Consider the following 13,316-nt stretch of genomic DNA (forward strand, 5'->3'; position numbering starts at 1 on the left):
AGCAACCCCCAGGTCCCCTCTGGAGGCTTGCATTGCCAGAGGGCGAGGTTGCCATCTCCAGCCTGGGGCAATCCTGGAGATTTGGGGAGGGCCGCGAGGTGCAACGCGAGGTGAAACTGACCAGGGGGAACTTTTCTCCAGGGAAACTGACCAGTATAGTCCAGAGAGGGGTTGTAACCCCTAGCAACCCCCAGGTCCCCTCTGGAGGCTTGCATTGCCAGAGGGCGAGGTTGCCATCTCCAGCCTGGGGCTCTCCTGGAGATTTGGGGAGGGCCGCGAGGTGCAACGCGAGGTGAAACTGACCAGGGGGAACTTTTCTCCAGGGAAACTGACCAGTATAGTCCAGAGAGGGGCTGTAACCCCAAGCGACCCCCAGGTCCCCTATGGAGGCTTGCATTGCCAGAGGGCGAGGTTGCCATCTCCAGCCTGGGGCTCTCCTGGAGATTTGGGGAGGGCCGCGAGGTGCAACGCGAGGTGAAACTGACCAGGGGGAACTTTTCTCCGGGGAAACTGACCAGTATAGTCCGGAGAGGGGCTGTAACCCCAAGCGACCCCCAGGTCCCCTCTGGAGGCTTGCATTGCCAGAGGGCGGGGTTGCCATCTCCAGCCTGAGGCTCTCCTGGAGATTTGGGGAGGGCCGCGAGGTGCAACGCGAGGTGAAACTGACCAGGGGGAACTTTTCTCCAGGGAAACTGACCAGTATAGTCCAGAGAGGGGCTGTAACCCCAAGCGACCCCCAGGTCCCCTATGGAGGCTTGCATTGCCAGAGGGCGAGGTTGCCATCTCCAGCCTGGGGCTCTCCTGGAGATTTGGGGAGGGCCGCGAGGTGAAACTGACCAGGGGGAACTTTTCTCCGGGGAAACTGACCAGTATAGTCCAGAGAGGGGCTGTAACCCCAAGCGACCCCCAGGTCCCCTCTGGAGGCTTGCATTGCCAGAGGGCGGGGTTGCCATCTCCAGCCTGGGGAGATTCGGGAGGCGCCAAGCAGGGCAGCGGCGGCGGAGGCGGTCCCGGCCGGCGTCGCCGGGGCAGGGAAGGAAGGAAGGGGAAGGAAGGGAAGGGAAGGAGGCGGCGCGAGCTGACGCGGCCACACCGCTGCGCTGCAGCCGGCCCAGTCGCACAATTATGAGAAAGAGCCGCCAGGCCGCTCCTGCTCCCGCCGCCGCCGCCGCCGCTGCTGCCTCGCCCGCCGCCGCCACCACCGCCAGCACCGCCGCCGACGCCGCCGCCTCCCTCCCGGCGCCGCCAGCGCGGCCTCCTCCCTGCCGCTGCGTCCCCGTCCCGCTGCTGCTTCCCGCAGGGCCCCGCGTCGATAGATGGAGACAGGCCCCGCCACCGCCGAAGCCGAGCCACGAGCAGGAGCCGCCGCCGAGGAGAGCCGAGGCCCCGCCGGCCGGCCCTGAGCAGGAGGAGGATGGTGAGCCCCGGCGCGCGTGCAGAGGGCCGCCTCGCCGCGGGAGGGGAGGGGAGGGGAGGGGAGCAGAGGAGGGGGCAGCCGCCTTTGCAGGGCTTTGGGGGGGACCCACAAGGCAGGGCTGGTCGTGCATGGCGGGGTCTCCTCGCTGGGCCTCTGCCTCCTCCTTGGGGCCACGCTTGGCCCTTGAGGCCCCTTCATGGCCCTTGGGTCCCCCAGGGCAATAAAACCAGAGTCCAGGGGCACCTTTAAGGGCAACAGAGATTGATTCCAGGCGGGAGCTTTTGAGTGCAAGGACTTTTCCTCCAGGACAGGTTGTGTGTGGGGTTTTTTTGGGGGGGGGAGGGCGTGGAATTGGGGCCACTGTGGGTGGGCAGGTAGTTGGGGGTTTCCTGCGTTGGGCAGGGGCTTGGTGACCCTGGAGGTCCCGTCCGGCTCTAGGGTTTTATGGTTCTTCCGAGTTGTGGTTGGCTGTATCTGCTTGGATGTTGATGCCGTCTCAATAACAGTAAACAGTGAAAACTCAAATTCCGAGAGAAAAATCCGCTGTGTATAATAACATATTTGTACATGCTAATAGTATCGATGCAGATTTGGCCCGCAAAAGGAAAAAGAGGGTTTTTAAAAATGTATTTTGCACGGGTCACTTTAATTGCACATTATTGTGGGTTGAATATGACTTGATGGGTTTTGATCTATAACTTTGCGTTGATACTGTTAGCATCTAGTAATATATTATTGGCCCTATAATGCAGGGGTAGTCAACCTGTGGTCCTCCAGATGTCCATGGACTACAATTCCCATGAGCCCCTTCCAGCAAACTCTGGCAGGGGCTCATGGGAATTGTAGTCTGTGAACATCTGGATGACCACAGGTTGACTTCCCCTGCTATAGTGAGTTTGTTTTGAATTACTAACTATTCAGCTGCCTGCTAATTTCCTCTCTCTTTATGTTTGTCCTCTGATGGTGCCTAGTTCATTGTCTGAGGAAGTGTGTGCACACAAAAGCTCACACCTAGAATAAAACTTTGTTGGTCTTAAAGGTGCCTTTGGACTCCAGCTTTGTTCTGCTGCTTCCCGCCAGCATGGCGACCCACCTGAATCTACCTTGAATAAAAGCTTGTTGGTCCTCAAGGTGCCATTGAACTCAAACTGCTGCTTTAGGCAACCCACCTGAATCTATACAAAGAGGTGTACATGCACACGAAAGCTCACACCGAAAATAAATCTTTGTCGGTCTTAAAGGGGCTTTCGAACTCAAATTTTGTTCTGCTGCTTCAGGCCAACATGGCTATGCACCTGAATTGGTTTGTCTGTGAGAAACTGCGGAGGATTTCCCAAACAGCCATCAAGTAAACGCCTGGGGGCAGAATACTGTCTTTTTATTGCTGAAATACTACATTGTACATGCAGTCCTCCCGCAGAGAGAATCGAGCCACTTAGCGGCCAAGATCTGGCGAGGCTGGACTAATATTATTAACCCCAGCAACAAAAGGATCCACCCCCAATGGATCCTTTTTTTTATTACAACTCAGTATTACAACTCAATATTACAACTCAAATATTGCTCTGCACTTCCCCAACTGTGAGTTTTAGTCAGAGAGCATGCCTAGAACTTGGCTTAATTCCTAGTCCTGGGGTGAGCCATGGGAATGTGCAGAGTGTAGTTACCACATAATGAATGAATCATTCCTCACCCTTATCCACAGGGCGCGAAAGAAAGGTTTGGGAAACCTGATCTTCCCTCGACAGGAAAAAGTTCTGGGAAAGTTTCTACTTGTCAGTTGACTCACGGTTGGACTCCTTGTGCAGGTTGAGCCACAACAAAAGACAGGACCCTCTCCCAGACTGTTTTGTGTGCAACGTTCCTAAGTGCGGGTTTGATTGGGGATTGCAGATAGAATACGTGCTCGCCGTTGCTGATTGGAGAGTATGCAGGGCAGTTGCCTGGCTAAGTGAATAACCATTACTCATCTTCGTATGCATGGCCTTAAGGGGAAACGTTTGGCAAACATCTTGCCACCCTGAAGGCTTTTGGAGAGGGGTGGTGAGAAAGACAGGCCTGAGGGCCGCTCCCAGTTAGAGCTGACGGTAGTCAGGCTGCGGCCTGATCCGCTCTGCAGATAGCACTGCGTGCACAAGGTAATATTTAAGCAATAAAACAAGACAGTGTGCTGCCCCAAGGAGTTTACTTGACGGCTCTGTTTGGGACACCCTCGGCGTGGGGTTTGAGTGCCGCGTCTCACGGCTGAGTAGTCGTTGCTCCTCCTTGTGCACATGGCCTTAAGGACCATGCAAACCTGATATTCGCTCTGAAAGATCTTGGAGAACAGGTGTTGGGAAAGACCTGCCCGAAGGCTACTGCCAGTCAAAGTAGGGTGCAGATAAGCCAAGAGTCCCAACAGTGCAGATAGGGGGGGATATCCTAACAGAGAGGCCTCTGCCCCAAAGAGTTTAAAACCTGAGAATGCCGGGCATGCGGTGTGTGGGGTTTGTGTGATGAAAGGTCATAGAATCATAGAGTTGGAAGGGACCTCCTGGGTCATCTAGTCCAACCCCCTGCACCGTGCAGGACACCCGCAACCCTATTGCTGACACTGTCACCTGCCACCCCCTTGAACCTTCACAGAATCAGGTGAGGACGCTCTGAGCATAGGCAGAAGGCCACCAGAGTACTGGCCATCACAGGCAGTGCTGAGATATATGACATCATGGGGCAAACAGCTCCGAGGCAGATTCGGATCCTTGAATCTTGCTCTGTAAAGACCTGGTGGAACGAGCTCCCAGTGGAATGAACCGTGGGCCCTTTCTGCATTCTGCAGGGCCTGCAAAATGGAGCTCTTCCGCCAGGTGCACGGTTGAGGTTGGAGCAGTGGGGGGAAGATCGATGGGCCCCCCTGGTGTCTAGCTACAACTTTGGGTATCTTGCCTCTCTTGCCTTCTCCCTCGGGAGGTAATAGTAGAAGTTGGGGATAAGGGGGGGGGGTTCTCCGCCATCTTGCTGGGTTGTCGGTTATTGTATTGGTGTTTCTTGTCCATTTTAATGGGGTTTTAGCGGGAGCTTTAACTGAACCCCTGCAACCCAACAACAACAGTAAGAGGCTTTTTTCCTCTCAAGGCAACACAGGTGAGCTCTTTGGGATGTCATGTCAGGAGGTCTCTAGTGTCTCTCTGGAGTATGGCCCCCTTTCTGACTCCTAGACTGTTTAAGGATCGCCCCAAAAGCCAGTAAAAGGTTTTTTTTTCTTCTCAATTAGACACAGGTGAGCTCTTTGTGATGTCATGGTATATGCTAAGTAATGGTTGGAGCCCATGGACCTTTCCTGCTAACTAATGCACATTTCTCTGGCACCAGAGGCTCTCCCATCTGAAGCAAGATCTCTTGTTTGGGAGCTCCAACCCTACATAGTGGTCTGCCGCACTTTACAGATTAACATAAGCAAAACAAACAGGAGTTTGCTCCAATTAACTTAGAATCCGAAGCCAACTCTGTGTGCTTTATCCTAAGCATAGCTTTGAGTCGGGTTGAGTTCATCCCCAGAACCTCATCTAGGCTTATCCATTGCAAACTGTATTGTAAAGGCAATAGAGCCTCTGAACATGTGCAGTGTGCTATATCATTGAGTAATCATACTCACATACATGGCGTTTGTGGGTAAGAGCTGCTAGGCAATTGTTTGTCCCTAGTGCTCAGTGTACAACAGACCGTCCTGTATTACGATCAGGCAAAAATGTTTGTTCATTTATTTATTTTATGTTTGATTTAGAGGCTGCCCATCTCATAGTGTGCTCAGGGCAGCTAACAGCAACAAACAAGAATAAATATTAATGTAAAATTATGATGGAGATTTCCATAGAACTGGCATAGTTTCAGACTTCATAGGAGTCCTTGGACATCTGCATTTTATTTTTTTACATTTATGAGTTTATAGCCACAGATGCTAAATTTTTAGTTGAAGTACTTATAGCCGGAAACAAGCTCTTTTAGCGTATTACTGTTATCTGTTTTGCTGTTGTCTACTTAATGCTTTCTCTTGCTTGGACCTTCTGCCATATATACTCTGTAACTTTCTGGAATGCCAATAAAGGTTAATGAATGAATGAATGAATAAGAATCCTAGAGCACACTTTGAAAAGGGATCAGCTCAAAAACAAGCATCCCTTAAAGCAGAAATTAAGCAGTTACCACATTTGAGCAGTTATCACATTTTCCTGCAGAGCTGTCCAAGTAGAGAAGACATTCCCCAAATTATATTGCAGTTGCAGAGCAAGTAAGGAGGGTCTCCCAGCTCTTTGGGATCTCTTAGGGCAGAGACCCCACAGAAACCCCAAAGTTCTTGTGCATCTTCCTTAATTTTGAAAACTTGAGCAGTTGTTGAACTCCCTGGGGTAGGAGAGGTGAAGGTTCCATTGAATGCCAGAAATGGCTTTCCTAAATACATTTGCTGATGAAAGTGCTGTTAGAATGACTAGAGTTTACTTCTAAGGAAGTGTCCACTGGCACCTTTAAGACCAAGAAAGATTTATTTAAGGTGTGAGCTTTTGTGTGCAGGCACACTTTCTCAGACAAAATAATTAAAGATAAATAAATACTTTATAATATAGCAATCATTTCCATGTGAATTCCAATGCTAATTTCACCTAGGTTAATTCCACACAGGTTTCTTAGATCCAGTGTTATTATCTTCTCTTCACAGAGTTTGTAATGCCGTTCTAACATCTTTTGCGATTTTACCAGAAGTATTTTTCACCATACATACTTCGATGATATGCAAAGTGTACTTCATTGTCTTACATTGCAGAGTTAGGTGCACCTACACCCACTGAAATAATTGTGCTTAGGCACACCTAACTCTGCATAGTATCAGACCATTCATGGGATTTTGTTCCCTTTGGGGAGGAGGGGGAAACTGGCAAGTCAGAATTCGGAGCCACCATTCTCTGGATATTTCACAAATAGCTCTCCAGCTGCTTACCGTGAGAAAGAGAGGGGGAAGTTATAAAAACACCGCTCTGTCTTCCAGCATTTGAATGTCTGTGTTTTTTATCCAATCCATCTTGAAATACATTTGTGCTTCTTTTTTTGCTGTTTTGCAAAAATATCTCTTGCAGCTGTGGTTCGAGCCAGGCACTTTGGTGAGACATCTGTTTTTCTCCCAAGCGGTGCTTCCCATGACCAAGCAGATGGCTTAACTGTCTTGGATACAAGGCTTCACGCCTTAAGCAGAAGATTTAAGTAGTAATTACTGGCCATCTTTTGTAAATACCTACTCTCAATTGAGCGTGAATGTCCTTTTGGATTTGTTAATTTTAGTTTGGGAATTTCAGTCCTCTCTTTTCTACCTGACAATGGGTCTTGTTTACACATTCAGAAATGATTGTAAATTGTTGGAGGGGGGGGGGGGAGGAGGAGAATATTCGTGACATCCCCCCCCCCTTTCTGTTGGGTCACAAGTTTGTCGCTGAAATCCTGTATAAGAGATATTTTTGCGCTTATGAATTTTTTTTGGTCTTTTGCTCTTATGATTACTAATCCTGAGATGACAGAGGAGTGAGTGGAAAAGCCTGTGATCCTTGGCCCTAAGGGTTTCTTGGTTCTTTTCTCTTCAAGCTCCAATCCACACTTCGAAAATTTACAACCTGTTCCTTTTTATGTTAAAACACAGCTGAATTTAATAGGATTTATGGCTGAATTAGTGTGGCTAGATCTGCAGCCCCGTATAAATTGAAGAATTTGGGGTTGGTATCCCAGGATTTAATAAGCTTTTATCGTCTGCGGTGCAAATTGCTACTTACATTAAAATTGTAAAAATAAACGATGCCAGAATCAATTTGAAAAGGATGTATAGTTCGAGTCGCTTTCATTCTTCTTAATCTGTGGTTATGAGTACGACATGATCTTTGTGTTACAGAATACATCCTTAAGCTAGGTATATATTTGCCTAATGCTTGCATACTTTAAAAAATCAAGAATAAGCTAGTTATGACAAATAGTTCTTGTTCTAAATATTAAGGAGTCCCCTGTGACTTGTATTAAGTGCTAGTTTACACTAATTATGCTAACATTTAATTCAAAATAAGTGTTACAATAATGTAGTCACAATGACTTTCAAAGGTTACACTTTTTGTATTGTGCTTTCCTAAAAAAAACCCAAAACACCTCAGCACACTTGTTTTATTTTTATTTTTAAAAGCGTTTGCCGGTTGTCCAAAATGTGTAATGATCTTTGTTGGAAATGAATTGTTTGAGTTCTCTCTCTTTAAGAACTAATTACAGGGAAAAAAGGGTTAAGAAGTTACTTTGTAAATAGGAACAGATCAATAATTTTCATTGTGTCAGCTGTTTCTCAAAGTCAGCCCAACTGTTGCATGACCAAAATTATCTTTCCTTCATGCCCCTGAAAAATTGTGTGCATCATATAGAGGCTGGATGCTAGGACGACGCTAAGCTTTGTTTAGCGGTTGAACTGGCTCTGTTTTCATTGTGGGTGTCAGAAATACTTGGAAACATTTTTAAATGTGATTCCTTGTTCTCTGCATGGATAATTGGCTCTGTGATGGTGTGATAAGATCTACTTGTTTGAACCCTTTAGAAAAGAAGAAGTTGGTTCTTATATGCCGCTTTTCTCTTCCTGAAGGAGTCTCAGAGCGGCTTACAATCACCTTCCCTTTCCTCTCCCCACAACAGACACCCTGTGAGGTGGGTGAGGCTGAGAGAGCCCTGATATTACTGAAGAAGAAGAAGAAGAGTTGGGTCTTATATGCCGCTTTTCTCTACCCAAAGGAGTCTCAAAGCAGCTTACAATCCCCTTCCCTTTCCTCTCCCCACAACAGACACCCTGTGAGGTGGGTGAGGCTGAGAGAGCCCTGATATTACTGAAGAAGAAGAAGAAGAGTTGGGTCTTATATGCCGCTTTTCTCTACCCAAAGGAGTCTCAAAGCAGCTTACAATCCCCTTCCCTTTCCTCTCCCCACAACAGACACCCTGTGAGGTGGGTGAGGCTGAGAGAGCCCTGATATTACTGAAGAAGAAGAAGAAGAGTTGGGTCTTATATGCCGCTTTTCTCTACCCGAAGGAGTCTCAAAGCAGCTTACAATCTCCTTCCCTTTCCTCTCCCCACAACAGACACCCTGTGAGTTGGGTGAGGCTGAGAGAGCCCTGATATTTCTGCTCGGTCAGAACAGCTTTATCAGCGCTGTGACGAGCCCAAGGTCACCCAGCTGGCTGGATGTAGGGGAGCAGGGAATCAAACCCGGCTCGCCAGATTAGAAGTCCGCGCTCTTAACCATTACACCAAGCTGGCTTTATGTAGCAGACCGCTTTAACTGTAATTCATTTTTCCTTTTTCCACCCTGCACCAATCTCATGGCGTTCAGTGGATTCTTTGATTTGGAAGTGAGTCAGCATGTGGGTGTCGTTTTTTCCCCATGTTATGTAAATAAATTATGAAAAAATTTAAAATAAAATCCATTAGCCGGACTGTTTTCCTCCTAGTCTCTCTGCTATGATTATTAAGGGCCGCCTTCATGTTTGCATTACAAGCTAACTGCAACCTTGCCGACTCCCAATTTGTCTGAAAGGTCTGCTTTTCTGTTAAGCGTATAATGCGTCATTGATCTCAGTTCCCCATAAGAATACATGCACTGATTAGGCCGGGGAATTTCACAATTTGTGTTGAGCGGTCTACAATAATCTGTCAGCATGCACATTTCCTGTGAATGCTTAGAAGTGCTTAACTTGATGCACTATGACTATCAGCTTTTCTTTTTCTTTTTTTTGGAGGGGGCAACTTGTTTACCAGCTGTACTCTTGGCAAGGAACTGTGGTCTTTCCCTTTGCATTATTAGGAACAGTGTAAAATGAACAACCTTTGCTTTGTGAGGGCTAGCCAAGGACGTCCAGCTTGAGGGTGAGTTTGCTGTTGTTCAAAAGATTATATTCAGCACTGTAACTGTGGGTTGGACCTAATAAAGGGGACATGTTCCTATCCCTTTGGCTCTTGTTCTAATACAGTGGTTCTCAACCTTCCTAGTGCCGTGACCCTTTAATCCAGTTTGGTGGGCTCCTTCAGGAAAAGTGGCAACAGTGGTGGTCCCCCCCCCTAACCAAGCTGCTCGCTCTGCCGCGACCCCTGTGGAAGAGTCGTTTGATCCCCAAAGGGGTCCTGACCCCCAGATCGAGAACCACTGTTCTAGTGGATTAACCTGGCTTTAAAATTTAGTCGATTCCTAGGTCGTATTTTAGGGCTGATCGCAGGGAATGGCCGGAGCAAGGAACGCTGAATATTTGCTTAGCGGTGTTTATATAAAGTTGCTAGAAAGCAATATCGCTCTGTGATAAATGGATGAATGTAAATAACAGTGGGTTTTTTAAAAAAACAGCTTCTAGCGTTTACTTCAGGCTTACTTTGTTCTTCTCGAGCTGTTATGTAGGATAGATAGAGCACGAATATCATTGCAAGGTTTTGATTTGAACATTTATATAAGAATCACTCTTGTCTGCGTCTGCTCCTCCATCCAGGAGTTTGTTTCTGCCTGATCTACCGAACCCTAAATTAGCCTTTCCAGGATCTTTAGTTCCCCTCTGTTTTGGCTGTAGCACTTGCGTTTCGCATTTGTTTGAAGAAACTAATACCTTTTCCTGTTCCCCGAGATGAGGAGATTTACTAATGGAAATTGGCAGCAAAATTGACTTCCTGCTTATTTCCCAGAAGCGGTGATTGTTCTTCAAATTAAAATATCAGTTTCCAGTTTGTGCAGCTTCATTTTGAAAAGGGGAGTTGAAGAAAGAATTGGGCACTTGTTGAGGAGCACAAGGAAAGGTGTAGAATCAAAGAAGGGACCCCCAGGGTCTTGTGGTCCAACCCCCCTGCAGAATGCAGGGACTTCAATGTCCTTAAAAAGTGATTTTAAAAAGCTCTTCTATATTTCTGGTCTAAGAAAACTAAAGTTCACTATTGGGCTGGTTGCATTAGTAACTTTTTGAACTTGATTCAGGCGTGTAGCCACAATGGTCTGAAGCGTCCATCCATCTTAGCCTTACCACAGATAAGCATGCCTGCCTCACTGTAAGGCATCTGCTGTTAGGTTTAAATGACTGTTTAATAAAAGAAAGCTAGTTGGTCCGTAGTAAAAACGAAGAAGAAACAAGCAACTCCAACAGTGCTCTGTATTCTTGGTGTTTGGAGGGAGGTCTTCTGGACTTGTGGTCCCAGTGGTGGCCTTCATGAATGCACCTGGGTTTTGGCCAACGTGTGACACAGAGTGTTGGACTGGAGGGGTTATTAGTCAAATCCAACATGGCTTCTCTTATGTTCTTACGTAAGGCAGTCTCCATGTGTTCAAAAGAGATCCAGTTGGATCTGCAAGTAGGCCATGTTCATTGCGACCATGTTGATTCTTCATCAGTTCGAAACGTAGGGGCCAAAATGGAGCCGGCGTATTCCACACCTGTTCAAATTCAGAACCTTGATTTGACGCTAAGTTGCTCTTAGCCTAAACAGTTACTCTGGATACTTTCCTCTCTTTGCTCAATATGCAGAGTTGTTACTTAGGAGTAAATTCCCAAGGGAAAGTAATTTTGGGGACTTGTTTCCCAAATGCTCTCATTTGCTTTTAATGGGGATTGTAGAAATGAATGGACAGTAATCAGGGCAACCGAAACCTCGATGTTCAGAGACGCTAAATATCTGAATAGCAGCTGTTGGGGGCCAATAATTGGTGAATGAACTCTTGATTAAAGTATTCCTTATTTTCCCTTCCAAGTTCTCCGTTTGATGTGTGCCTTAGAGCTTAGAGATGTGACTGCTACCTGGCTTGATAATATTCAATGCATGGTTATGCCAGATATAAGGATGATGAAATAACGGGAATAAGGATTTGTTTAGATACTCCACACCCACACCCCTCCTGCCCTTTCATAATAGCCAATGTTTGGTTTGAACTCTGGTGGCAGCACAAAATTGAATCTCTCTGCCTGGGCCTGTTCTGTATGTGTCACCCCCTTTCCAACTAATTATGTTGTACGGTTTCTTAATTGGCTACTGGGACTCGCATGGCAAACAAAAATTAATATTACAGTATCACTTCTGAAAGGTTAGAGCTCTGTGTTCACATTCCCTTACGTAACACGGTGTGCTTCCTTCAGTAAATATTGCCAAATTCTGGTCCGAGTCCAATACAGCTGTTTGATTACGATCCAAGATCAGCATGCCGGCAGCCCCAAAACTGCACAGCTGTCCTTCGTACCACAAATGGTCAAACGATTAAACTGTTAATATCATATCAAGCTATTGAAGCTGTTCGTGTCATCTAATAATAAATCTATACATGCAAACAACAGTAAATGTCCCGGGAATCCATTAGTTTCTTCCTCCTTACTGAGCAAGCTCCTGTGCAATATTTTGCAGTCTTATAGGTCATTTTGGTAGAGCTGTCAGCCAGGAGAAGTCAAGCATAGAAGTGTAGGAAGTGGTCTGTTCTGCCTCAAAGTTTCTTCAGCCGTGTGAGGAGCAACCTCAGGGTAAAAAGAGGCCCACTGTTGTGTAAAAACAGAGAAACCGGACAGGGAGAAAGCTGAAAGGCTCAATTCCTGTTTGGCCTCAGTCTTTTCCCTGAAGAAGGGGATGGTGGTAGGTACGGCAAGCTGCTGATAGACAGGGATAGAGAGGTCCTTAGAGGCACCTGGCTGCACCTGGGTGAGTACAGATCCCTTGGGCCACATGGTATACACCCAAGAGTGCTCACACGAACTTTTAGAGAGCTTGCAGGGACTTTGTCCGTCATACTCAAGACCTTTTAGAGAATGGGAGATATTCCACGAGACTGAAAAGAGGGCAAATGCTATCCCACTTTTGAAAAATATGAGGAAGGATGATCTACAGCCTGACCGGCCCGTGCTGCAGGGCTCAGTTCTGGGGCTTGAACTTTTCTGTATTTCCGTAAAGGATCTGGATGAGGGAGCTGGAAGGACTGTTTGTTAAATTTGCAGCTGACATCAAATTGGGAAGCGTACCGAGCACAGCAGAAGACAGAGATAGAATTCAGCGAGATCTGAACACACTGGGAAAGCAGGTGGATGTGAACAAGATGCAGTTCTGCAAAGGGCAGAGTTCTACATCTGGGTAACCAAAATGAGAAGCACCCATACTGGATGGGGGGACACACTTCTGGACAGCAGGATCTGTGTAAACAAGGTCTTAGGATACGACAGTCAGTGCGATGCAGCGGCAAAAAAAGGGCTTATGCTGTCTTGGGGTGTATCAACAGGTGTATCAACCCAGTTCGAATCACAGAATCATAGAATCAGAGAGTTGGAAGGGACCTCCAAGGCCATCCAGTCCAACCCCCTGCACAGTGCAGGACACTCACACCCACCCACGGTGACATCAATTTCATGTTCCACAAAAATTCTCCAGAATCCAGCCTGGCCTGGAGGAAATTGGCCTACCATCCCATAGCAGCAATTAGCAATTCCCTGGGTATGCAAGGAAGGGCCACAATAGACGAACGCTGGCACATCCCTTCCTGCCCACCCACTCACAATCTGCCTAAGCAGTAAATTAATTTGGCTTTCATTCAGATGGGGTACTAGAGTAATACAGATGTGAAAGAACACTGCTGGCTATGTTTGCCTTGCTTGACGTGTGGCTAATAAGAGTGATTTTAGGGTGGCCGAAATGTGCAAAACGATGTTTCTGCTGCTGATTCATTCTATAACAGGGCTGTTTTCTTGCCCTTTGCTGATGGTTGGACTTGCTCCAGTTGAGCGTGTTTCCTTGTGCCAAGCGTGATAACCTGTGGAAAGATTTATTTTTAGCCGGTTGTAGTTGTCATTTTGCTGCTGGGACTTTTATGCGGATGATAACTTAATCATTTGAAAACAAATAAACTAGCCTAACCAT

At 46.9% G+C, this 13,316-nt stretch overlaps 1 protein-coding gene across 1 annotated transcript in view; it reads left to right on the top strand.

The window, feature by feature from the left end:
• Window positions 1–1,284: 1,284 nt before the first annotated feature.
• TRPM7 (transient receptor potential cation channel subfamily M member 7) overlaps window positions 1,285–13,316 on the top strand; it is a 68,738-nt gene continuing 56,706 nt past the window's right edge. The window contains 1 exon segment of the mRNA XM_077317656.1: window positions 1,285–1,417. Coding sequence (XP_077173771.1) covers window positions 1,415–1,417 — 3 coding nt within the window. The 5' untranslated portion in view covers window positions 1,285–1,414.

The sequence above is a fragment of the Paroedura picta genome, chromosome 18, assembly GCF_049243985.1.
Source record: "Paroedura picta isolate Pp20150507F chromosome 18, Ppicta_v3.0, whole genome shotgun sequence".
NCBI lineage: Eukaryota > Metazoa > Chordata > Lepidosauria > Squamata > Gekkonidae > Paroedura > Paroedura picta.